The sequence below is a fragment of the Carcharodon carcharias genome, chromosome 12 (assembly GCF_017639515.1).
Source record: "Carcharodon carcharias isolate sCarCar2 chromosome 12, sCarCar2.pri, whole genome shotgun sequence".
Classification (NCBI taxonomy): domain Eukaryota; kingdom Metazoa; phylum Chordata; class Chondrichthyes; order Lamniformes; family Lamnidae; genus Carcharodon; species Carcharodon carcharias.
The window spans coordinates 22,999,784-23,027,036 of NC_054478.1; the positions used below are offsets into that span (position 1 = coordinate 22,999,784).

At 46.2% G+C, this 27,253-nt stretch overlaps 1 protein-coding gene across 2 annotated transcripts in view; it reads left to right on the plus strand.

Moving 5' to 3' along the window:
- The window catches only part of sema5ba (sema domain, seven thrombospondin repeats (type 1 and type 1-like), transmembrane domain (TM) and short cytoplasmic domain, (semaphorin) 5Ba), a 389,619-nt gene that overhangs the window by 214,477 nt on the left and 147,889 nt on the right, over positions 1-27,253 (plus strand). For both annotated transcript variants that reach the window (XM_041201518.1, XM_041201519.1), the window contains 2 exons: positions 4,685-4,784; positions 9,839-9,884. In XM_041201518.1, coding sequence (XP_041057452.1) covers positions 4,685-4,784; positions 9,839-9,884 — 146 coding nt within the window. The remainder of the gene's footprint in view (positions 1-4,684; positions 4,785-9,838; positions 9,885-27,253) is intronic.

Sequence of the window (27,253 nt, forward strand, 5' to 3'; positions counted from 1 at the left end):
ACACCAACTCACACACAGCCACACACATACACACACACACACAGAGCGACTTGCGCGCGCACATACATGCACGTATACACACACACACACACTTATTTACACAGCCCCACACACACACATACTTACACTGCCCCACACACATGCACACACACGTAGACACACAGACAGCCACACACACACACACACACACACACACACATTGCACACACACAAACATTACACACATCACACACACCCACTCACACACTCATGCACTCTCTCACACACATACACACACATGCCACTCACAAACACTCACACACACATATACACACATGTACTGACACACACACACATATATATACATTCACACACACACACTCTCTGTCATACACACTCAGACACACACTCAGACACATGCTTTCACACACGCACACACATATTCACACACACACACACACACACACGTACACATATTCACACACACAGACACACACACATTCACACGTTCACACACACGCACATATTCTCTCACACACACACTCTCTGTCATACACACTCAGACACACACTCAGACACATGCTTTCACACACACCCAGACACACACATTCACGCACACGCATTCACACACAATGAGGCACACACACACACATTCACACATACAATTTCTTACACATATACACATACTTTCACACAATCTCAGGCATGCGCGCACACACGCACACACATGCCCTCATCCAATGCAGTCTCCTGAGGCAAAAGAAAAACAGAGGAAACGGCCTGGGTAATAGGGAAAAATATACTCTGGAAAACTCCTCTCCAGCCCCCACAGGTAATGGAAACCAGCCCAGGGGATCACAAGGACCATGTGTGATCTATAAAGCCATGTTACCTTCTTTACAATGTGATCACTGCCCCAGATAGAAACCACTCCAGCACCTTCCTGAAGGCAGTGCAGAGAATCAGGAGCCAGAGATCAGCCAGCAACTTATTGCAGAGACGCTACTCGCTGGGAGAACTGTCGACATCCGGTCCTCTTACAGAGTTTAAACTCGTGTCTCGTGACCTTCCCCCATCTGTCAAAGTGGAATAATCGATCAAGAGGAATGCTATCCAGTCCTTTTCATTATTTTAGAGATCTTTATCGTGTTCATCTCTAAGCCTGCGCCCCTCGAAAGGACCGTGAAAGCTGCTGCATCATCAGAAGGAGACTCCAACCCAGTCACTGCCGTCCGTCGGAGAGGCCAACTCACAAGCGGCTCCAGTCACCACTGCCTGCTCGGTTGTACAAACAGCTGGTTGCCCTCCACCTCAGGGCATCTAGTGTTCGGTGCGCAGAAGCAACAACAGTGTGTGTACCATCCACAAGATGCATTGCAGAAACTCGCCAAGGCTCCTTCGACAGCACCTTCCAAAGCCTCGAGCACTACCACCTAGAACGACAAGGGCAGCAGACCCATGGGAACACCACCATTTGCAAGCTCCCCCTTCAAGCCACACTTTGAACTATATCACCCTTCCTCACTGTCGCTGGGTCAAAATCCTGGAACTCCCTCCCTAACAGCACTGTGGGTGTACCTACACCACATGGACTGCTGCGGTTCAAGAAGGCAGCTCTCCACCACCTTCTCAAGGGCCATTAGGGATGGGACAATAAATGCTGGCCCAGCCAGCGACACCCACATCCCAGAAATGAATAAAGAAAAACTACAATGCAACTGGGGATAAGTGGATCAAAACTGTAGTGAAGTTTCTCCTGAACATTCTTAAATGAGAGACTTGCTTTCCAAAGAGGCTGGTACATTTGAGAATTAGATGTCGCTACACCAGCGTTAATTAAATACCAGCAAAGGTGGAGATAAGTCAATTAGTGGACCACAAACCGTTCACAGCCTGCCATTTAATAGCAGGTTGGGTAGTGCGTGAGGATGTGGTGAGGTGCTATATAAATGCAGGCTCCCTCAGGAACAAGAGTAGCTTGTTCTCCCATTTAATTAGATTGTGGCTGATTTGGACCTCAAGTCAATTTATCCACCTTTGTTGCATAGGCTCTGAACCAACAAAAATTTGTCCATCTTAGTCCCAAAAGTTTCAACTGACATCCAGCATTGCGAGTGCTTTGGGCACACGGAGTTCCAGACTTCCACGGCTCTTTGTGGGAAAAAGTGCTTCATTCCTGAAGAACTGCCTTTAATTTTGAGATTATGCTCCCTTGTTCTGGGTTCCCTCACCACAGGAAATAGTTTCACTCTGCCGACCCTCTAATTAAATACCTCAATTAAATCAGCATGAATTAATAATTGAGTTAATAAAAGAGAAAAGTGTTGCATGAAAATATGGTAATGGAGTCTGTAAATGACAGTGGGTTACAGGCACTGCATTGTAATGAGGATAAAATGTGAATGTGGGTTAGATTTAGTTTGTATATAAAGGAGATGTGCTAACAGGATGAGAAATAATGCACAATGTCTCATGCTGATCCACAGCTCAGCCTTCAACAATGAGGAATGGCTATATTTGTTACTCTCCATTAAACTGGCCCAATATCCCAGTTGTAATGTTGTAAGAAGGTCTATTAGATAGGAGGGACAAGATTTAATCATTCGGCTGACAATGGAACATAAGAAATAGGAGCAGGAGTAGGCCACACGACCTCCTGAGCCCGCTCTGCCTTTTAGCAATATCATGGCTGATCTTCTGCCTCAACTCCATTTTGCTGCCTGATTCCCCATATCCCTTGACTCCCTCAGAGTCCAAAAATCTATCGATCCCTGTCTTGAGTCTCCTCAACGACTGGGCACCCACAGCCCACCAGGGTAGAGAATTCCAAAGACTCATGGTCCTCTGAGCAAAGACGTTTCTCCTCATCTCAGTCCTAAATGGCTGGGTCTCTTATCCTGAGACTGTGACCCCTCGTTCTGAACTTTCCAGTTCAGGGAAATAGCCTCTCAGCATCTACCCTGTCACTCCTGACGAGAATTTTCAGCAAGGGTTGCATGAAGAGACCTTTTTTTTAAAAATACTCTTTCATGGGATGCGGGAGTCGTTGGCGAAGCCAGAATTTGTTGCCCATCCCTAATTACCACTGAACTGAGTGGTCTCGCTAGGCCATTTCAGGGGGCAGTTAGGAGTCAGCCACATCGCTGTGGGTCTGGAGTCACATGTAGGCCAGACCAGGTAAGAACGGCAGATTTCCTTCCCTAAAGGACACTAGTGAACCAGATTTTTTTTTAAAGATAACAATGGTAGTTTCATGTTCACCCTAACTGATACAAGCTTTCCGTTTATTAATTGGATTTAAATTCCAGCAGCTGCAATGGTGAGATTTGAACCCTTATCCCAGTGGTGTAACCTGGGCCTGTTGGAAGTACTAATCTGGTGACATTGCCACTACACCGCTGTCTACCCAAACCATGTGACCCTTACACCTCATGGTTGTTTCAACAATGAGGGAAACTATTGTTCCCATGCTACTGCTAACTCTCCCATTGGAACCATTTGGGCTCAGTACCTTTGCACTAGGGTGGGGGGGGGGGAGGGTTAGGTGGGAACAAATAAAATTTTGCACTTCTGCTATCAACATTGGTGAGCCCTGCAGAAGATATGTAAACACGCAGTGTGTGTGGGCATCGCTGGCTAGGCCAGCATTTATTGCCCATCCCTAATTACCCTGGAGAAGGTGGGGGTGAGCTGCCTTCTTGAACCGCTGCAGTCCATATGGTGTAGGCACAACCACTGTGCTGTTAGGGAGGGAGTTCCAGGATTTTGACCCAGCGACAGTGGAGAAACGATGATTTAGTGCCTAGTCAGGATGGTGAGTGGATTGGAGGGGAACTTGCAGGCGGTGGTGTTCCCATGTATCTGCTGCCCTTGTCCTTCTAGGTGGCAGCGGTTGCAGGTTTGGAAGAGGCTGTTGAAGAAACCATGGAAATTTGCTGCAGTGCATCTTGCACACACATTGCAGAGATGGTGTACGAGTGATGGAGGGGGTGGAGGGTTAGGGCGCTAGATGAGGAAGCTGCAGCTGCTTTGTCCCACATGGGGTCGAGATTCTTGAGCATTATTGGTTTTGTACTCAATTAGGCATGGGTGGCATGTCCCACCTTACTCATGACTTCCAAAGCAGATATGCCAGTACAAAGAGGACCCTTTAAAGTTGAACAAAATATAATTCTGCACATCTCTTCTCCTCTTGTTTCACACTTACACAAACAAAATAAGAGTTTCAGTGGTGACAGAATTTGCCTTATGACATTACTGTGGTGTTAAACCATTTGTCAGATTTGGCATGTGCAGTAGGCCAATGGCTAACTACCCATTGGTCTCGCACCTTCCCATTTCTGTGAGCTCCTCCAGCCCTACAACTCTCTGGGTTATCAATGCTTCTCCAATCCTGACCTCTTGCGTGTCTCCAATTTTAATCTCTCCACCATTGGCGACCGTGCCTTCAGCTGGCAAACTCTGCATATTCCTCCCTAAACCTCCCCACCTCTCTACCCCTCACTGCCTCTTTAAGACACCCCTTAAAATCTACCACATTGACCAAGCCTTTAGTCTGCTGACCTAATAGCTCCCAATGTGGTCAAAACTTGTTTGATAACACTCCTGACTTCAAAGGTGCTATATAGATGCAAGTTTTTATTGTTGTTCAGGTTTTACTTCGATAACATTCCTGCTTTTCTCTTTTCTCTCTCTCTCTCCACAGATTTGAGGCCCTGGGTGTTGAATTTTAGCTACCCAGGAGTGTATGATTACTCCCAGTTGGCAATTGATCTCAACAGGAATCAGCTGATCATTGGAGCCAGGTAAAGTAAAACAATGTCTATTGTGATTGATTTGTTGAAATTTGCTTTCTTCTAGGTCCCTCTAGCATTGTCCTAACCAGTTGTTTAAGACAAACTGGCAGTTTCATGGTCACCATTACTAATACTATTCCAGATTTATTTAATTAACTGCATTTAAATTCACTTGCTCTTGTGGTGACATTATGAACCCACGTCTCCAGGTCATTAGTCGAATATCGGGTTTATTAGCTCAGTAACATAACCGCTATGTGACTGTTGCCCACGATCTTTGCCTGTGAAGAACCTGCCATCGACATCATCATGCTACTGTCCCCCCTTGCTTTCTCTCCCGATCTTTTCAAATTTCAGATATCCTGCTTCTTCCTACACCTGGGTTTAATTTTTTTTTTTAAAGAAGGATCACCACTTACCCGAGGAGCATTGATAATTCTGCCGATTTGTTTAAGGAGATGCAGCACCCTCTACTCCTGTGTGTTACCCTAGGAATGCTTGGCTCCTCATTAGCTCGCCAAATGGCCTAACTTTACAATCCCATTGCAATCAGGTGAAGCCTTCCCGAATGACACGGACTCGCTCGGGAACAATTTGGAGCCACCTGGAGCTACTCCTGACAAGACAGGGCATAGAATGTGCAGCACAGACACAGGCCGTTTGCACCCACTCTGACCTCTCTCTCCTTGGCCTGCTACAGTGAAGCTCAACGTAAACACGAGGAACAGCACCCTCACCTTTCGACTTGGGCACTCCACAACCTTGGGGCTCAGCTTTGAGTTCAACAATTTTAGATCATAGTCTCCGGCCGCATTCTGTTTCTCTCTTTATTTTGCTGGTTCAGTTTTTTTCTCGTATCTTTCTTAATCCCTTTACTTTGCATTCAGACGACTGCTGTCCAGCCGTTCACACATTGGGTGGAATTTTACCGCCCCTTCACATGGGGGTGCAGGGCCATGAAATGCAGTGAGCCATTCAAAAGCCCATTGACTTTGGCGGGACGCTAATATTCCACCTGCGTAAAATTCCACCCCCCCGCCGCCTCATCCGGGCACACCTTTTGTTTATTTTTTATTTTACCCGTTCGTTACCTTTGGTTTTTGTGCCAAGAAACCGTTTATCGTTGAACCTCTCCTGCCTTTCACAGATCTTCCCTATTCTTCTTCCTCCCCGCTCCACCTTTTCACTTGTTCAAAACCTATTACATTTCTGTCTTCCCTCAGTCCTGAGGAAGGGTCGTCGGCCCGAAACGTCGGGCAGAATTTCTCCCTTGCCGGCCGGGCGGGCGAACGGGACAAAAATAGTGCCCCGTGGCGCTGGCGGGGTGGGGGGGTGTGGGGGGGGGGTGGGTGGCGAGCGTCCCAACATCATCGCGCACTCGAGCGGGCGAGAGGTGGCAGCGCGCCCGCCGACAGTGAAGAGGCCTAATAAGGCCCTTAATCAATGAATAGAGCTGAATTTTTCGCTGCCTGCCCAACCTTACGGTTGGTGGCTGGGCAAATAGGCCAAGCGGCCTTTGCCTTTTTTGCAAAACCTCATCCACGGGAGGGATGAGGCTTCAGCCATTGACTAAAAAAAAAATATATATATATAAACTTTTAAAACTCATTTTTAATCTGTCCCTGCTCCTGGTGACAGAGTCACACGAGGGGGCACGTGTTTTTTTCCTCTTCCTTCCATTCGTGTCAAAAGCCCCCGTGGCGGCTCTATACCTTCAGGGAGCTTTCATTGAGGGCGGACGGTGCTCATGCGCTGACTTCACCACCCACCACCACCACCACCCCCCCATCGCCCCCCACCCCACCACCACCCCCCCCACCCCACCCCCCACCCCCCACCCCAACCCCAACCCCCACCCCCCCAACCCAGGCAGTGCTGAGCCTTTCAGCACTCGATTCACGCTGGCTGCCCTTTAATTGGGCCCGATCGCGGGTGACGGTCGGTTTCTACCCGCTGTGCCCACCCCGCATGGTAAAAATCCTGCCCATTAACTCCGTCTCGCTCTCCGCAGTTGCTTCCTGACCTGCTGAGTATTTCCAGCCTTTTCTGCTTTCGTTTTAAGTCCATGTCGATGTTTCATTTGTATGTTTTTATTATTTATTCTTTCGTGGGGCGTTGTTGGCAAGGCCAGCGTTTGTTGCCCATCTCTAAAGGCCCTTGAATTGGGTGGCTGGCTAGGCTAATGCAGAGGGCAGTTAAGAGTCAGCCACATTGCTGTGAGTCCGGTGACCAGACCGGGTGATAAGGAAGGCAGATTTCCTTCCCTAAAGGATATTAGTGAACCGGATGTGTTTTTACGACAGTTGGTGATAGTTGTCATGGTCACCGTGACTAAAACTAGTTTTCAATTCCAGATTAAAATTGAATTCAGATTCCACCTACTGCTATGCTGGGATTTGAACCCATATCCCCAGAACATTGGCCTGAGCCAATAGATTATTAGTCCAGTGACACCATCATCTCCCCTCCTCATGTGTTTATGTCCCTTAGGAACCTCTTCCCGCCCTTCTTCATTCAACCCTATCAGCTTCTATTTCTGTGTCTCTCATGTCGTCAGCTTTCTCTTAAATATATCTGTGCTATTCACCTCAGTAGATCCTTGTGGTAGCAAGTCCCACATTCTAACCACTCCCTGAATTTTCTCCTGAATTTCCTATTCGATTCATTGGTGACTAACCTATCGTTATGGTCCCTAATTCTGGACTCCTCCACAAATGGAAACATCTTCTCTACATCTACCCTATCGAACCATTTCATAAAGACCAGGTCAATCTTTCCCGAAGCCTTTCAGTTACAGTCTCAGCCTTGTAAATCCTTGTTGCACCTTCTCCAGTGCCTCTATTCTCTTTAACAACATGGAGACCAGAATTGTGTGCACTACCCCAGTGGAAATGTAGACGAAGATATGATGATCACCTTTCAAGTACCATATAGTGATCTGTTTGGAATGCCGATTGTCCACAATGTGAAGGAAAACAGTGATGAGATTCCAGTGACAAACCGATATAGAAAGGATAAAAGCAAAATACTGCAGATGCTGGGAACCTGAAATGAAAACAGAAAACCCTGGAAAAAACTCAGCAGGTCTGGCAGCATCTGTGGAGAGGGAAACAGAGTTAACATTTTGAATCCGTCTGACCCTTCTTTAGAGCTAAGGAGAAGTAGCAATGTGGTGGATCTTATGCTGTTTAATAAGGGGTGGAGCAAACAGAAGGTCAGGGATAGGTGGGAGCTCAGGAGAGATTGACAAAGATGTCATGGACATAAGACAAATGGAGTGTTAATGGTAGTGTTAAAGACTAAAGGAGGGGCTGATCGTGGCATAAAGGTAAGCTAGCAGAATGTGTAAAGAACAGAACGAGGATCAGCGTTTTGTGAAAGCACAACACAGAAACAAGTGACAGATGGCCCTGTGGGGAGGGGTAAGGATAAAAGAATGGATAAGAATAAATAAATACAATTTGAAAAAATAAATAAAAACTAGATTGAAAAAGGGGGGTGAGGGTGGAGGAGAGAGTTCATGATCTGAAGTTGTTGAATTCAGTGTTGAGTCCGGAAGGCTGTAAAGTGCCTAGTCGGAAAATGAGGTGCTGTTCCTCCAGTTTGCGTTGAGCTTCACTGGAACAATGTAGCAGGCCAAGGACGGACATGTGGGCATGAGAGCAGGGTGGCAAGCGACAGGAAGGTCTGGGCCATGTTCCGCAATAGAAAAAAATTTGTTCGACTACCTACCAACTATATTTTGAACCAATCAGTAGAAAGGGAATTCCGAGCGTTCAGTCGAGGTTTCCGAATGGCCACAGAGTTTCCCTCAAACATTTAAGACCAGAAAGTCTTTCAAACTTTGATATATATTGAATATGAGCCAGCAAGATTTTCTAAAGTTCCTGTCTTGCCCATCAACTCCCCGTAAACCACTGTAAGGAAATGGACATCAAGAATGCAGTGATTGTAGATCGCCCAACCCCACTTCTGTACATGTTTCTGTCCGTATGAGAAAGATGTTGAGTTTTTAAAAATTAGACAAAATGGAGGGAGGCATTTAAATGAAAAACACACTTTCCCTGATCAGTTTCCCTTTCATTAAGAACCATGATTAAAATAACATGACATTTTTGCTCTAAGGCAGTAAGCGGCCAATTGCATGTCAATCTAATCAGATTGACTATCAGTCAGATGCTGTCTCTCGTTTTCTGATCATTCTGTTTTTCTACAGCTGTGCACAAAGTGTGAAATTCCTGAGGGACTGACTGTCAGATGGCCTAGTTTACCTGATGCAGTTTTAACATGTCTGTCCCCATTTTCTGACAAGTTAGTTTACCCTTTTGATCTCCCTTTTCTTTAGCTCCTTCCTCCCTTCTCCCTCTTTGTTTTCTCTTTTTCTCCCCCTTGTTCTCTCTTTCTCTCTCCCTCGTTCTCCCATGCTCTCCATCTCTGTCTCTGATGCTCTCTTTCTATCTAACTCTGTTTTTCTCCTTTCACTTCCATCTCTTTAATTCCTGTTCTCATTTTTCTCTCCTTGCTTTTATTCTTGGTTCTCTTTCTCTCTTCTCTTTTTCCCCCTCATCTTTCAATCACCTTCTTTTCTCTCTTCCATTTCTCCTTCCTCCTTTTCCTGCTTTTTTCCCCTCTCCTCTCTTTCTCTCTCAGCTCCTTTTTACGCATTTGTTTCTGTTCATTCTACTTTCGCCTTATCTCTCTCTCTTTCTTTTGCTTAGCACTCTCTCTTCCCTTTCCCTTTGCTTTCTTGCTATTTTCTTGCATTTCTTCATCTGTCCATTCTATCCTCTCTCTTGCTCCCTCCCTCTGTCTCTGTAATGCCAAGGATATGTCCTGCTTAGTCTGTGCCAAATCTTTCTCCATGTAACATGCACCTAGGAATTTGCATTTTAATCATCCTCTTGCATGCTTTTGGATTTTCCCAGAAATGTGAAGCAGGTTTATCTCTATTAGTTGTGGAGTTTTTCAGGTTGAATTCATGGAAAGCTGTAGTGACAGGTAATCATTGAGATCTTGTTTGATTTTTAATATTAGCATGTTTATATGTGTCTGTCCTTTTACAGAAACTACCTCTTTCGCCTCACTCTGGATAATGTCTCTCTTATTCAGGTAAGATCGCCTGACACTCTGACCTCTGTGGCTGTTTAAGGTCCCTTTGGTTTGACCAGCCCAGTAACACAAAGAGCTTGGGGATCCACTGATTGCAAATTCCTGGCGTAAATCAGTAAACGGCTTCCACCTCCAAATCAAAACAACCGGAATGAATTAAAAGCAGAAAATGTTGGAAACTCTCAGCAGGTCAAGACAGCACCTGTGGAGAGAGAAAGACAGAGTTAATGTGACCTTTCATCAAAACTCTGACAAAAGGGCATCGACCTGAAACGCTAACGGCGTTTCTCTCCACAGATGCAGCCAGGCTGGCTGAGTTTTTCCCAGCTCATTGCACATTTCCAAGCATCCGCAGTATATTGTTTTTGTGTCGATGAATTCCCGGAGAAACGTCTTTACCCAGAGAGTGGTGAGAATGTGAGACTTGGGCTGAGATTTTCTGGCCCCGTTGTGGTGGGACCCAGTGCAGGAGAAGGCGGGAGAATGGGGTTGAGAAACTTATCAGCCATGATTGAATGGCAGAGCAGACTGGATGGACCGAATGGCCTAATTTCTGCTCCTATGTCTTATGGACTCGGCTGCCCAGCCTAAAGTCCATTGACTTTCTGCGGGACCGGACGATCCCAGCTGCAGGTGGGAGCGGAAAATCCCGCCCTCGATATCGTAAGGAGCAACTGAGGGGAACAGAGCTTCATTTCAGGGGAAGCTGGATAAACATGTGAGGATAAAGGAATAGAACGATATGCTGATGGGGTTAAATGAGGAAGAGCAGGAGAAGTTGTATGTGGAACACAAGAGCTGACATCAACCAGTGGGGGTCAAATAGTCTGCTCCCAATCTTTTCCCATCTCTGATGGAAGGTCACTGACCTGAAATGTTAATTCTGTTCCTCTCTGAGGTTTTCCAGCTTTACTTGTTCCCCTGAATTCATTATTGGCTTCAGAAGTGATTGTCTTATATATTTATGACCCTTATTTTTTGTCTCCCAGGAAACGTTTTCTCTATGTCTGCCCTCATGACCTTTCCTCTTCTCTAGAGAAAGGAGCCCCACCCTCTTCAATCTTCCCTGATAGGTACAACCGCTCAGTTCTGGTACCATCCCTGTAAATCTTTTTTTGCACCTTCTCCAGTGCTTCTAAGCAAGAGAATGGTACAGGACGAAGTTAGTCAGTTTTTAATTGTTTATGAGGGAATGGTGCTGAGTTAAACCGGTTAGAATTTAATTAGTCCCTTGGGATGCAGGATGTAATGCCTCTGTCTGTCTTTCTTCCTCTATAATTGTGAAGGTTTTTTTTGTTCTAGGCTGTAGGCCTTCCGATTCCACATTAATAAGGTATGTTCCACAGGCGGGAAAAAATCTCTCTTTACGTTCTGAAGGCTACATATATAAATACACAGGGCCCTGTTCGTTGCAGACGAAATGAACATGTACACACATTGTGCCTGTTTCAGCTAAACAAAATTAAGTGACAGCCATTTGCTGGTTCATTCCTCAGGGCCATGCCTTGACAAATCAGGGCCAATTTGCCTGGTTTAAATTTCAAACAATGCTTGGCAGTTAACTGTCAGCCTTCATCAGTGGTGCATTCTCTGTGGCAACACCACTTGCCAACCAATCGGCGCTCTCTTCATATACAGTATAACTTGTTGTTTTCCCCCTTATGTAGGTATTCTTGCGAGTGTCCTGATGAGTGCACGACGTAAAGCTCCGGCATGTCTCTTTTCTTCAGCAATAATTAATGACATTGCCCCCAAAATTTTGTTTTAAAGGTGGTAAAGTCAAAAAAGGTAGTGAAAAGCCATCAAACCACAGCCTGCACACTAACACAGCAGAACGTTGTAAAAACTGAGGCTCCAGCCGCTCATTCTGGCTGGACATATGCTTGGGAGGTTTCATTATGCCACCCACTGGCCTTTAACCATCCCACCCTGTCAAGCAGCCTTTACCCCTTCCCCACCGCACACACGCATCCCACCCCCCTCCCCCCACCCCACCCCCACCACCACCACATCGTCAATATTTTTATAAGTAATAAGCAAAAGAGTTGAAACAAAATTTGAAATGTCTCATGATTTCTCCTGTGGGTTTTGTGCTCAGCAACATCCAGGAGATTAAGTTCCTGGGGAGCTGGTCACCCAAGCATATGTGTGTGTGTTTGTTCAAATATACACAGACATGAACACAATCCTATGCATTCTGTGTATACAATCGAGATAGACCATGACTGTCCCTGGAGCTTTTGCTGCCTGTAATCCTGCTTCTTGCTGTGCTAATAACTGGAACTGATTCAGCGGTATTACTGCAAAGTTTTCCAATGGGCCAGAGACTCCAGGAATTGAAGATTAATAACTGGGGCTCTGCTGTGAGCGAAACCTTGGGGGAAAATCATAGGGATATTAAGCAAAGAGTCCAATCGCGGTTAGACACTTGTAGCAGAGAAAAAGAAGCCAGAGCCAATCACACGCAGAGATTGTCGATATATGGTTAGAGGTGGATTTGCGAAGACTCGGAATATGAAGGACACGCTCACAGCTGGTGCGTTGGTGTCAAACAGGGCAGGCTTCCTTTACTGCTCTCCTTGTACTTTTAAAATGGAACTGGTTGCTGAGCAGGCAACATCGCTTCATTCATAAATATAAAAACAAATAGTTCTGCTGAAGGGTCATGAGGACTTGAAACGTCAACTCTTTTCTTCTCCGCCGATGCTGCCAGACCTGCTGAGTTTTTCCAGGTAATTCTGTTTTTGTTGTCGCTTCATTCACCTCTTCCTGTCAACACCCAGTTCACGCTGCAGTTTCTGTAGCCCATGACATAGTTTTTGAAGTGTGAATAATCATTGTATATTCTTTTTAAAAATTTCTTTAAAAATGAGGGAGCCACTGGAATGATCACCCTCCCTGCCCCATTGGGAAAATCACCCACTGGCCCTCTGGGAAAATCATCCACTGGGAAAATCACCCACTGGCCCCACTGGGACAATCACCCACTGGCCCCACTGGGAACATCACCCACTGGCCCCACTGGGACAATCACCCACTGTCCCCACTGGGAAAATCACCCACTGGCCCCACTGGGAAAATCACCCACCGGCCCGCTGGGAAAATCATCCACTGGGAAAATCACCCAGTGCCCCACTGGAAAAATCACCCACTGGCCCCACTGGGACAATCACCCACTGGCCCCACTGGGAAAATTGCACAAGACCAAAAGAATTGGGAACTGGAGTAGGCCATTCGGCCCCTCGAGCCTGTGCCATCATTTGGTAAGATCATGGCTGATCCGATTGTGGCCTCAACTCCACTTTCCTGTCTGTTCCCCATAACCCTTGAATCCCTTATTGATCAAAAATCCATCTAACTCAGCCTTGAGTATATTTAATGACCCAGCCTCCACTGCTCTCTGAGGAAGAGAATTCCAAAGACCAATAACCCTCAGAGAGAAGAAATTCATCCTCATCTCCATCTTAAACAGGTGACCCTTTATTTTTAAACTGTTCCCCTAGTTCTAGGTTCCCCCAGAAGGGAAAACATCCTCTCAGCATCCGCACTGTCAAAGCCTCCCAGGATCTTATAAGTTTCAATAAGATCACCTCTCATTCTTCTAAACTCCATGAATATAGGCCCAACCTGCTTAACCTTTCCTCATCAGATAAACCCTTCATCCCAGGAATCAGTCGTGTGAACCTTCCCTGAATTGCTTCTTCTACAGTTATATTCTTTTTTTAAGTAAGGACACTAAAACTGTACACAATACTCCAGGTGTGGTCTCACTGAGGCCCTGTACAGCTGTATTTCCCTACTTTTATGCTCAATTCCCCTTGCAATAAACAACAACACTCCATTTGCCTTCCTAATCACTTGCTTTACCTACAATCTAACTTTTTTGTGATTCATGGAACAGGACACTCAGATCCCTCTGTACCTAAAGTTTTGCAATCTCTCTCCATTTAAATAATATGTTGCTTTTCTATCGTCCTGCCAAAGTGGACAAATTCACATTTTCCCAGTCTTGAAGGCTCCAATTCCCCCTCACCAACACCCATCACTCCTTGTCCCAGTCCCTGCCCCCAGAATCCGCAACTTTTTTGGGGGAGAGAATCCCAAATGTCTGCTACCCTCCATGTGAATGAATACTTCCTGGTTAGCCCCCTATAAGGCTTAGCTTTAATTTTAGATTTTGCCACACTTCTTTGTGATTTTCATAATAGAGGAAAGAGCTTATCTGAATCCATTCAACTAAAGAGATAGGAAGATAGGGGAGGTGATATGATTGTGGTATTGTCACTGGACTAGTAATCCAGTAACGTTGGGTTTGAAGCCTGTCACAGCAGATGGTGGAATTTGAATTCAATGAAAATCTAAAATTAAAAGTTCAATGATGACCCTGAAACCATTGTTGATTGTTGTAAAAACCCAGCTGGTTCACTGAGTTCCTTCAGAGAAGGAAATCTGCTGTCCTCACCTGATCAGCCCTACATGTGACTCCAGATCCACAGTAATGTGGTTCACTCTTAACTGCCCCTCTGAAATTGCCTAGCAAGCCACCCAGTTGTATCAAACTGCTAAAAATTCAATAAAAAGGAATGAAACCGGACAGCATCCTAGCATCCATCTAGGCACCGGAAATGACAACAGTACACTCAGCCCTGTTGACTCTGCAAAGTCCTCCTGACTAACATCCGGGGAGAGCTGTCTCAGACTAGTCAAGCAACATACTAGTCATACTCATGGAATCATACCTCACAGATAATGCCCCAGACATCACCATCACCGTCCCTGGGTATGTCCTGTCACACCGGCACAGTGGTATACAGTCGGGAGGGAGTTGCCCTGTGACTCCTCAACATTGACTCCAGCCCCCATGAAGTCTCATGGCATCAGGTCAAACGTGGTAAGGAAACCTCCTGCTGATTACCACATACCGTCCTCCCTCAGTTGATGAATCAGTGCTCCTCCATATTGAGCATCACTTGGAGGAAGCACTGAGGATGGCTAGAGCACAGAAAGTACTCTGGGTGGGGGACTTCAATGTCCATCACCAAGAGTGGCTCGGTAGCACCACTACTGGCCGAGCAGGCTGATTCCTAAAGGACATAGCTGCTAGACTGGGTCTGCGGCAGGTGATGAGGGAACCAACAAGCGGGAAAACATACTTGACCACCAACCTGCATCTGTCCATGACAGCATTGGTAGGAGTGACCATTGCACAGTCGTTGTAGTGACGATGTCTACACATTGAGGATATCCTCCATCATATGGCCGCACACAAATACAATCGGTAACCTCATGACCAGGCATATCCCCCACTCTACCATTACCATCAAGCCAGCGGATCAACCCTGGTTCAATGAAGAGTGCAGAAGGGCATGCCAGGAGCAGCACCAGGCATATTTAAAAATGAGGTTTCAACCTGGTGAAGCTATAACTCAGGACTGCTTGCATTCCAAACAGCATAAGCAGCAAGTGATAGACAGAGCTAAGTGATCCCACAACCAGCCGATCAGATCTAAGCTCTGCAGACCTGCCACACCCAGTTGTGGTGGGGAATTAAAGAACTCACTGGAGGAGGAGGCTCCACAAATATCTCCATCCTCAATGATGGAGGAGCCCAGCACATCAGTGCAAAAGATAAGGCTGAAGTATTTGCTAAAATCTTCAGCCAGAAGTGCCGAGTGGATGATCCATCTCAGCCTCCTCCTGAGGTTCCCAGCATCACAGATGCCAGTCTTCAGCCAATTCAATTCACTCCTCATGATATCAAGAAACAGCTGATGGCATTGGATACAGCAAAGGCTGTGAAGCCTGACAATATAGTACTGAAGACTTGTGCTCCAGAACTTGCCACGCCCCTAGCCAAGCTATTCCAGTACAGCTACAACACAGGCTTTACCCGGTTATGTGGAAAATTGCCCAGGTATGTCTTGTACACAAAAAGCAGGACAAATACAACCTGGCCAATTACCGCCCCATCAGTCTACACTCGATCATCAGTAAAGTATTGGAAGGGGTCAAGAACAGTGCTATCAAATGGCTCTTGCTTAACAATAACCTGCTCACTGACGTCCAGTTTGGTTCAACCAGGGCCACTCAGCTCCTGACCTCATTACAGCCTTGGTTCAAACATGGACAAAAGAGCTGAACTCCCGAGGTGAGCTGAGAGTGACTGTCCTTGACATTTGACTGAGTGTGGCATCAAGGAGCCTTAGCAAAACTGGAGTCAATGGGAATCAGGGGGAAATCTCTCCGCTGGTTGGAGTCATACCCGCAAAGGAAGATGGTTGTGGTTGTTGGAGGTCAGTCATCTCAGCTCCAGGACATCACTGCAGGAGTTCCTCAGGGTAGTGTCCTCGGCCCAACCATCTTCAGTTGCTTCATCAATGACCTTCCTTCAATCATAAGGTCAGAAGTGGGGATGTTTGCTGATGATTGCACAATGTTCAGCACCATTTGCAACTCCTCAGTTACTGATGCAGGCCATGTTCAAATGCAGCAAGACCTGGACAATATCCAGGCTTGGGCTGACAATTGGCATGCAACATTTGCGCCACACAAGTGTCAGGCAATGACCATCTCCAACAGGAGAGAATCTAACCATCGACCCTTGACATTCAATGGAATTACCATCACAGAATCCCCCACTATCAACATCCGGGAGGTTACCATTGACCAGAAACTGAACTGGACTAGCGATATAAATACTGTGGCTATAAGAGTAGGTCAGAGGGTAGGAATCCTGCGATGAGTAACTCACCTCCTGACTCCCCAAATCCTGTCCATCACCTACAAGCTACAAGTCAGGAATATGATGGAATACTCCCCACTTGCCTGGATAAATGCAGCTCCCACAACACTCAAGAAGTTTGACACCGTCCAGGACAAAACAGCCCGCTTGATTGGCACCACATTCACAAACATTCACTCCCTCCACCCCTCACACATAGTAGCAGCCGTGTGTACCATCTACAAGATGCACTGCAAGAATTCACCAAGGTTCCTTAGACAGCACCTTCCAAACCCATGGCCACTGCCATCTAGAAGGACAAGGGCAGCAGGTAAATGGGAACACCACCGCCTGGAACTTCCCCTCCAAGTCATTCACTATCCTGTTATGGCACAGCTGATGGTAAATGCTGAGTTGTTCAAATCCCAATGGGAAACTTGAAATAACTGCCTCATCTTGTTTTGCAATTTGTATAAATTTTGAATTGTGTGCCTTGAACTCAGTAGCAATAAGACCACCAAGTCTTATAGGTTTTTACAAAACTAGATTAAACATTTATTAACAAGAAAAATGATTTTTAAGCACATACATATGTTTACAAATTACTACTAAAATACCTTCTAAATTTCCTACTTAATCTTACTCCCAGTTACACTTTCGTGAAGGCAACAGTAAGACACATAGATTTGAAAAGACCCAGGCAAGGTGATACACAAAACCCTGAACCAGTCGAATTCAAGGTGAGTTTTCTTAACATCAGTCCTTTGAAGACAGCAGCTTGAGGCATAGATGCTGAGGGCTTTTTACACTTGTTAGACCTTAAAAATGCATTCCCCTACATACAGCTTTCACTCCTTTATATATATTTTCCTCTTTGAATGCAAATTCCCATTGTTTCACTTTGTCTTTGGACTTTACCTTTCTGATAATAAAAATCTCTAATAGTACAAAGTTTAACCAGTAATCTTTGGGAAAAATTAACACGCTATTTCTAAACTTCACCTGGCTAGGTGACACATTTCACTCCTCCTTTGAAAGCAATCTAGTCTGGTTTATTTAGAAATGCAAATGTCCTTTTACACCTCACATTTTAAACTTCCCCCATATTCACCATATTTACAACAAAGCCTTCAGACCTGCTGCCTTTAATCCAATTAAGCCTCACACACACACACACACACGGACACATGCAGACACAGACACCACTATTTTACAATAAATTCCAATAACGTTATCAGAATTATTATATGTTCCTGACAATCCTGACTTGGAAATATATCACTGATCCTTCACTGTTGCTGGGTCAAAATCCTGGGACTCCCTCCCTAACAGCACTGTGGGTGTACCTACACCACATGGACTGCAGCGGTTCAAGAAAGCAGCTCACCACCGCCTTCTCAAGGGCAATTGGGGATGAGCAATAAATGCTGGCCCAGCCAGCGAAGCCCACATCCCGTGAATGATTAAAAGACAAAGAGACTGGACAAAAATGCTATCTTTAGTAAAATCCCAGACTCTGCCCCAGTATTTCCAAGTCCTTGCAAAATAAGAGAAGATATTAAGTAGCCAAGTGCTAAGTAGCTGGCTATTATTTACAAGGCAGTAATTCAATCGAGCGTTTCAGGTGACTGTATGAAATTGTCTGGGCTTTGATCTCCGTGTTCATGTGATTCTGAAGAATCTCAGGATTCAATTACTGCCTTCAACCAGCTCCAAGGCATCTATTATTTGTTACACACTATTCAGTATTTCCTTCTTTCCTCAGTCAGTGAGCGGTTCAGAACCAACTTCACTTGGGTGAAGGAGCAATAAATTGATTGTGACGCAGGAGTCGAGAGCACAGCACCTCCTGCAGTCAGAATTTCATTTATACCACCCCCCCACCCCGCCCAAATTTGTTAGGTGTCAACTGGGCTCTGTTGACAGCTGAATAACCTCCAAGGCAGGTAGTTGTTGGTTCAAGCCCCTGTCTCATCTGGGCTGATATAAGTGCGAGTGTGGGTGAGGCAGAAGAACGAAGATATCGTGGAGCACAAATACATCAATTACTAAAGATTGCACCACAGGCTAACAAGGCCACGAACAAGGCACGAGGCTCGGGCCTGGATTTTTCAGCCCTGTCCTGGTGGAACCAGCCATGGGAGACTCAGTGGCCCAGCCGAAAGTCCGTCGACTTGCGGTGGGACCGGACGATCTCGGATGCGGGCGGGGCCAGAAATTCCCGCCCTTTACTTCCAGAAGGACAGAATTAAAAAGCAAGGAAAGCTAAGCTAAACCTGTATTGATCTTTGGTTAGGCCACACTTAGAGCACCGTGTGCAGTTCTGATCCTAATATTATAAGAAGGATATAGAGGCACCAGAGAGGGTGCAGAGAAGGTTTACCGGGATGATATTGGACATGAGTATGTACACACATCAGGAAAGGTCTGATGGGCTGGGTCTTTTTTCTCTTGGGAATAAAAAAAAGTTGGGGGTGAATTAATAGAAATCTTTAAAATTATGAAAGGTTTTGAGAGAGTGGATACAGAATGTTTCCTCTTGTGGAGAAGACCATAACTAGAGGCTATCAATAAAAGACGGTCACCAAGAAATCCAATAGGGAACTCAGAAGAAACGTCTTTACCCAGAGAGTGGCGAGAATGTGGAACTGGGCACCACAGGGACGGGTTGAAGTGAATTGTAAAGATGTGTTTTAAGAGGAGACGAGACAAACATTTGAGGGAGAAGGGGACAGATTTAGATGAGGAAAGATGGGAGGAGACTCGAGTGGAGCATAAATGTCAGCATGGACTGGTTGGGCTGAATGGCCTGTTTCTGTGCCATGTGTCCTGTGTAATCCTATGTAATACTTCAGCTTAGTAAGGAGAGAAGGCTGCATTTTCAGAGACGTCTGTCTCCTCAGGTGAATCATTGAGATCCTTTCTGGCCCTTCAGCTGATTTGGGCATTCTGCTGTTGCCATGGAAATTAATTAACTTGGACCATTCAGCCCTTTTCTGTTTGACCATTGGGTCAAAGTCCGGAAAGCCCTCTCTAACAGCACCGTAGGTGTGCCTACAGCACGTGGGCTGCAGAGGTTAACAGAGGTGGTTCAAGGGCAACTAAGGATGAATGATAAGTGCCGGCCTTGCCAGTGATGCCCATATCGAGGTAATGTGTTGCCCCAATGATGTGTTTCAATTCAACCTTGGAAGAGCAAACGCCTAGTTTCACCAATGTTGCACCTTCCCAATTCCCACAGCAGCTGCCCTGCGCCGTTTGTGAGTTGGACCATGGCCTGGCTTAATTCCCAATTAACTGATGAATTGGGGAAGGTTTGCAGACTCCCTTGGTTCTTGCACGAAACTTGTTTCTGTGTTTATTAAAATATAAGATTGAATTAACAATCAGGTCTATACTTATAAAGGTTTGACATAAATTTCCATGTAGCGGACTCAGCAATACTTGATTGTGTATGAATGCCAGTCATCGTAAGCCAGATTATTAACAAAGTAAATGAACCAGTGAGGCTTTCGCAACAGCTTTTGTAGTCATTTTCTCCTGTGAGAACTTATTTAATTATAGTGGCATGATTATTAGTCCAATACCTGGCTATCCTTCTCAGAGTCACCAATTCTGTTTGGACGTATCCCTGGAGTCTGCACTTAGCTGCCTGATTCCAACAGCGCACCCCCACCCACACTTCTATCACTGTGACACCCAACGTGCCCATCCTTATGGCACAAGAAAACAAACAGACACTTTGTTAGCTGATTGGATTATTCGGTCAAAGAGGTCATCGGTTCAAGGCCTGCTCCAGAGACTTGAGCAGACACTCTGTGCCAGCGCTCCAGTGCAGTGCTATGGGGAGCAATGCACTGGCAGGGGCGCCGGCTTTTGGAAAAGATGTTAACTCGAGACTCTCTCAGGTTCCTGTAAAGATCCCATGGTGCCATTGTGAAGAGGAGCAAGGGAGTTCTCCCTGCTGGCCTAACCAATACTCATCCCTCAATCAACATCACTAAAATTATCTGGTCATTAACACATTGCTGAGTGTGGGATCTTGCTGTGCGGAAATGTGCTGCCACATTTCCCTTCACAGCAGTGACTACTCTTCAAAATTACTTCACTGACCATAAAGTGCTTCGGGATGTCATGAGGTTATGAAGGGTACTACATCAATGGAAAATTCTCTTTTGGACCAAAGTTGGTTGAGTATGTTCTGTGGCTTCAATCAGTGGCCCTCAGCTTGGGATTTGGGTGAAGAAAAAGGAGTCAGTGGGAAAAGTAACCAAAGCTCAGCCAGTGTTCCTGTTTCCAAAACCCATCCAATTACCCCTACCGGAAGTGGACATCAGTGACCAATGGGATTTGGACCTGCAGGGGTACCCTCCCATTTCCCCCATTGGTTGTAAAACGCTTCAGAACGTCCCGTAGTTGTAATGCACTTTGGGACGTCCTGTTGTTGTAAAAGGTGCTATATAAATGCAATTTCTTCCTTTCCTTCCCTCCCATTTGTGTTTTTAAGATGCTGGGTTTGCCTGCTAAAGCCATTTAACCCAAGGAGAGATCTGTGAACATTTTCAAGTAAAACCCTTAGCACCAGACAAAACATAAGCAGTCGAGACCAGTTTTATTTCTTTGCACGTTAGCTATGAATCATGAAATTCCAACTGCACTGCTTACATCACAGAATCACAGAATTGTTCCAAAACAGGAGGCCATTTGGCCCATCGTGTCTATACCAGCTCTGTGAAGGAGCATTTCACCTAGTGCTATTTCCCTGCCTCGTCCCTTTGACCCTGCACACCCTATCTTTTCAGATAATAATTCAATTCCCTCTTGAATGCCTTGATTGAACCAGGCTCCACCACGCTCTCAGGCAGCGCGTTCCAGATCCTAACCACCCACTGCCTGAAAAAGCTTCTCCTCATGTCTCCGCCACTACTTTTGCCAATCACTTTAAATTTATGCCCTCTTGTTCTCGATCCTTCCACCAATGAGAACAGTTTCTCCCTGTCTACTCTGTCCAGACTCCTCATGATTTTGGATACCTCTACGAAATCTCAACTCAACCTGTTCTTCTCCAAGGTCCCAACTTCTCCAGTCTATCTACGGAACTGGAACCACTCTAGTAAATTTCACAGGGCTGCAGTACCAGATTATCTGATCATTATGAAATTGATGTTTGTACAGCACTGGGTTATGTACATTGGTAGCCATGTTTAACTATCCTTGAAAAATGCTTCCATTGGCTGTAAAGTGCTTTGGAATGCCATAAGGTTGTGAAAGGCACTATATAAATGCAAGTCTCTCCTTCCTTTCCTTGGACGTTAAATACAAACACAAAGAGCAATCAGAGGGTGGCTTATTTTTTTTTTATTCGTTCATGGAATGGGGGTGTCACTGGCTAGGCCAACATTTATTGCTCATCGCTAAATGCCCTTGAGCACTGAGTGGCTCAGAGGGCATTTAAGAGTCAACTACATTGCTGTGGGCCTGGAGTCACATGTAGGCCAGACCGGGTAAGGATAGCAGATTACCCTCCCTAAAGCGCATTAGTGAACAATGGGTTCATGGTCATCATTAGACTTTTAATTCCAGTTTTTTTTTTATTGAATTCAAATTCCACCATCTGCCGTGGTGGGACTTGAACCCAGGTCCCCGGAGTATTACTCTGGGTCGCTGGATCACCAGTCCAGTGACAAAACCAATACACCACCGGTACCCGTGGAACCTTACCCCACCCAGCACCTTTAGGAGAGAAATGTCAGATCAGAAATCGAGCGAGGCAAGAACAGACCCTGATGAATCGCATGAAATAAAGCCTGATTGGGTTGCAAACAGAAACACACAGCAGGTCAGGCGGCAACTGTGGAGAGAAACAGGTTTAATATTTAAGGTTGAGATGTGCTGTTTGCAGTAAGCAGCATAATCTCAAAGCAAAACCACGCTGAAGGTCAGCTGTAGTATTCAAATCCCTCCATGGCCTCACCCCTCCCTACCTTTGTAACCTCCTCCAGCCCTCCAACCCTCCGAGATTCCTGAACTCCTCTAACTCTGGCCTCTTGAACATCCCCAGTTTCCATCACTCCAGCATGGGTGGCTGTGTCTTCAACCACACCTTGGCTCTTAGCCCTGGAATTCCTGCACTAAATTTCTCTGCCTCTCTACCCCTCTTCCCTCCTGTAAGATGCTCCTTAAAGCTTCCCTCTTTGAAGAAGCTCCTGGTTACCTGTCCTTATGTCTCGTTCTTTGGCTCTGCGCCACACTTCTGTGAAGTGCTTTGGTCTACTACAGAGCTCTATATAAATGCAAGTTGTTGTTGGAAGGCGTGAGGGGATGGGGTTGCCAACTGTGATTAAATGTGTTCCTGGAGGTTTCGTCACCTGAATTGCCTCCATGCTCCAGTCATTAGTTGGCCAACACATCCATCCTTGTGACGTACTGCCTTCCTACACCAACTGGAAAGCAAAAAGACTCATTACCTAATTGGATGATCCTTGGCTGTCAGCCAAGCAACCTTTCTTTTCTGATTTTCAATATTTTAATATCTGGTTAAAAAAAAAGAAATGTTTAAAGAAAATGACCCAAAAACCCCAATTTTTTTTTAACGTCCCTATGATTTTTCTCCGGGGTTGCGCACGGCAGTCAATTCCCAGTGACCCCAGGCCAGTGCTGGAGAGCTGGCAACTAGGTATACACGGGAGGGTGGTGGTGGTGGTGGATTAGTTTGCACCTTCCTCATGTAAAGGCCGCGTCTGGGTCCGAGGCCTGGCACCACCAGACTTGGGAGAGATTCTGGGCGAGCCAGCCACGCATTGATTCGAATTGGGAACGGAAAAAGACCTAGCCAGGCCCTGAAAGAGTTTTTGATGAAACATGTTGCACCTCAGCGATCGACTTTGCAAATGTTCCTACCTCAGTTGGCTGAGACCAGGAGGTCTGGCAGAGTGGGTGGCCAGCGTGACTTAAAGAAATCAATCACTCGGAGCTCAATAAAGCAGGCCACTCAGTGCTGACACTGTTACGAAGACAAAAGCGGGTGGGGGGAAGGGAAGCAGACACTTTTAGTGTGACCAATGTTGGCTCATTTTGGAAAAAAAAAAATCACTGGCCTCTTTTCTCGCGCCCCCTCCCCCATGTCACAGTCAACCTCTGCAGACTCTCGGGGAATAGCAAGCAAGCAAGGAGTGTGCATGCACAACACTGGAATTCAGCTGCTTCCATCCCCACCAACCACACCGTTAGACTTCGAAGCTTCCTGTATCTAGGGACGCATGAGGCAGACGAAGCATGTGATCATGTCTGTTTCTGTAGAACGGGTTGCCAGAGGCTATAGCTTGAGGGAGGAGAGGGGGTGGGGAGCACATTCCACGTGAAACATGGCTGACAAAGAGTCTTTCCAACTCTTACCTTAGGCGTATTGGAAGGATTTGCAGGTTGAAAATCAATCTGTTTGGCTGCATTATGAACTCACCTTCCCTGGCCATCCCTGGAGTGGGACTTGAACCTGCAGCTTTTGGCTCAGAGGTAGGAATACAACCCCCTGCCTGCCTCCCTCCCTCCCTCCCTCCTCCCACCACGGTGCCACAAAAGTTCCACCACACCTTTCTTCGTCTGGTTATTCCTTGCCATTAGACACCAGCCTTGAGTCTAGTGCAGCACATAACAGCTCACAATCTGATGGATCTGTGTGGACAGCGTTAGTTGACATTGCTATCGGGAATGGGGTTAGATAAGGCCTTTCTGACTGATCTCCTCATCTGCTGCAATGGTGACATTGAACTAAAATTTAGCACAACTCATTGCATGGGCACTGAAACAAAGGGAGAACTTGCATTTAGTATTTTTACAATTCCAGGATGTCCCAAAGTGCTTTACAGCCAATAAAGAGCTTTTTATTTTAAGTGTAGTCGGTAATATAACCAAAAAAATCCTAGAATAATGCAACACAAGAGGAGGCTGTTTGGTCCATTGTGCCTGTGATGCTCTTTGTTAGAACTATCCAATTTTTAAAAAATTCATCCATGGGATGTGGGCTTCGCTGGCTGGGCCAGCATTTATTGCCCATCCCTAATTGCCCTTGAGAAGATGGGGGTGAGCTGCCTTCTTGAACCACTGCAGTCCATGTGGTGTAGGTACACCCACATTGCTGTTGGGGTGGGAGTTCCAGGATTTGAACCCAGCGACAGTGAAAGAACGGCCGATATATTTCCAAGTCAGGATGGTGAGTGGCTTGGAGGGGATCTTGCAGTGGTGGTGTTCCCATGCATCTGCTGCCCTTGTCCTTCTAGATGGTAGCAGTTGTGGGTTTGGAAGGTGCTGTCTAAGGAGCCTTGGTGAATTCCTGCAGTGCATCTTGTAGATGGTACACACTGCTGGTGGTGGAGGGAGTGAATGTTTGTGGATGGGGTGCCAATCAAGCGGCTGCTTTGTCCTGGAGGGTGTCAAGCTTCTTGAGTGTTGTGGGAGCTGCACTCATCCAGGCAAGTGGGGAATATTCCATCACACTCCTGACCTGTGCCTTGTAGATGGTGGACAGGCTTTGGGAGTCAAGAGATGAGTTACTCATTGCAGGATTCCTAGCCTCTGACTGCTCTTGTAGCCACAGTATTTATATGGCTAGTCCAATTCAGTTTCTGGTCAATGGTAAGCCCTAGGATGTTGATAGTGGGAGTAGAGTGGGGGATATGCCGGGCCATGAGGTAACAGATTGGGTTCGAGTACAATTCTGCTGCTGCTGATGGCCCACAGTGCCTCATGGATGCCCAGTCCTGAGTTGCTAGATCTGTTCGAAATCTATCCCATTTAGCACAGTGGTAGGGCCACACATCATGATGGAGGGTATCCTCAATGTGAAGGTGGGACTTCGTCTCCACAACAACTGTGTGGTGGTCACTCCTACCGATACTGTTCATGGACAGATGCATCCTTGGCAAGCAGGTTGGTGAGGATGAGGTCAAGTATGTTTTTCCCTCTTGTTGGTTCCCTCACCACTTGCTGCAGACCCAGCCTAACAGCTATGTCCTTTAGGACTCGGCCAGCTCGGTCATTAGCGGTGCTACCGAGCCACTCTTGGTGATAGACTTTGATGTCCCCCATCCAAAGTACATTCTGCACCCTCACCACCCTCAGTGCTTCCTCCAAGTGGTGCTCAACATGGAGGAGCACTGATTCATCAGCCGAGGGAGGGCGGTACATGGTAATCAGCAGCTGCCACCTATGCTGGGCCTGTCCTGCTGGTGGGACAGGACATATCCAGGGATGGGGATGGTGGGTGTCCGGGACATTATCTGTAAGGTATGATTTAGTGAGCATGATTATGTCAGGTTGTTGCTGGACTAGTCTGTGAGACAGCTCTCCCAATATTGGCACCAGCTCCTAGATATTAGTAAGGAGAGCTCTGCAGGGTTGACAGGGCTGAGTTTGCCCTTGTTGTTTCTCATGCCTAGCTTGATGCTGGGTGGTCCATCCAGTTTTTTGAGGTTTTGTAGCGGTTTGGTACAATTGAGCTTGCTGGGCCATTGCAGAGGGCATTTAAGAGTCAACCACATTCCTGAGGGTCTGGAGTCTGATATAGGCCAGAATGGGTAAGGATGGCAGATTTCCATCCCTAAAGGGGATTAGTGAACCAGATGGGTTTTGAACAACAGTCGATAATGATTTCATGGTCATTATTAGACTTGTAATTCCATATTTTTATTGAATTCAAATTCCACCATCTGCTGTGGTGGAATTCAAACCCAGGCCCCAGAGCATTACCCTGGGTCTCTGGAATACTACTTCAGCGACAATACCAATACCATACTGTGCTACCGCCTCCCCTTATTCCCTTGATCTTTCCCAGTAGCCCTGTTATTTTGCTTTTAAAATTGTGGCTGCCAATGTGCACACAGAAAGCTCCCCTCAACGGCAATGTGAGAAGCACCTGATTATTTTCAATGATGTTGCTTGAGGCAGAACTATTGGCCAAGACACCAGGGAGAACTCCCCTGTCTTCTTCGGAATAAACCTATGGGATATTTTACACATACCTAAGAGGGCAGATGTGACCTCATCCAAAAGGCAGCGTCACCGACAGTGCAGCACTCCCCCAGTACTGCACTGCAGTGTCAACCTAGATTTTGTGGTCAATACTCTAGAGCAGGACTCGAACCTTTTAACAAACGAATAATACCTTCTGACTCAAAGGCAAGCTGGAGTGAGCTGGGAAGCACTTCCTGAGGACTCAGGCTCATAGACTCATAGATATTTACAGCACAGAAGGAGGCCATTCGGCCCATCGTGTCTGCACTGGTCAACAAAGATCTGATTACGCTAATCCCATTTTCTAGCACTTGGCCCATAACCCTGGAGACAATGGCAATGCAAGTGAATACCTAAATACTTCTTCAATGTTACGAGAGTTTCTGACTCAACCACCCTATCAGGCAGTGAGTTCCGGAGTCCCACCACCCTCTGGGTGAAAAAAATCTCTCTTCAATTCCCCTCTTAGCCTTCTTACCTTAAATCTATGTTCCCTGATTGTTGACCCCTCTACTAATGGAAAAAGTGCTTTCCTTTCCACCCTATCTATCTATGCCCCTCATAATCTTATGCACCTCTATCAGGTCCCCTCTCAACCCTCGCTGCTCCAAGGAAAACAACCCCAGCCTATCTAATCTTT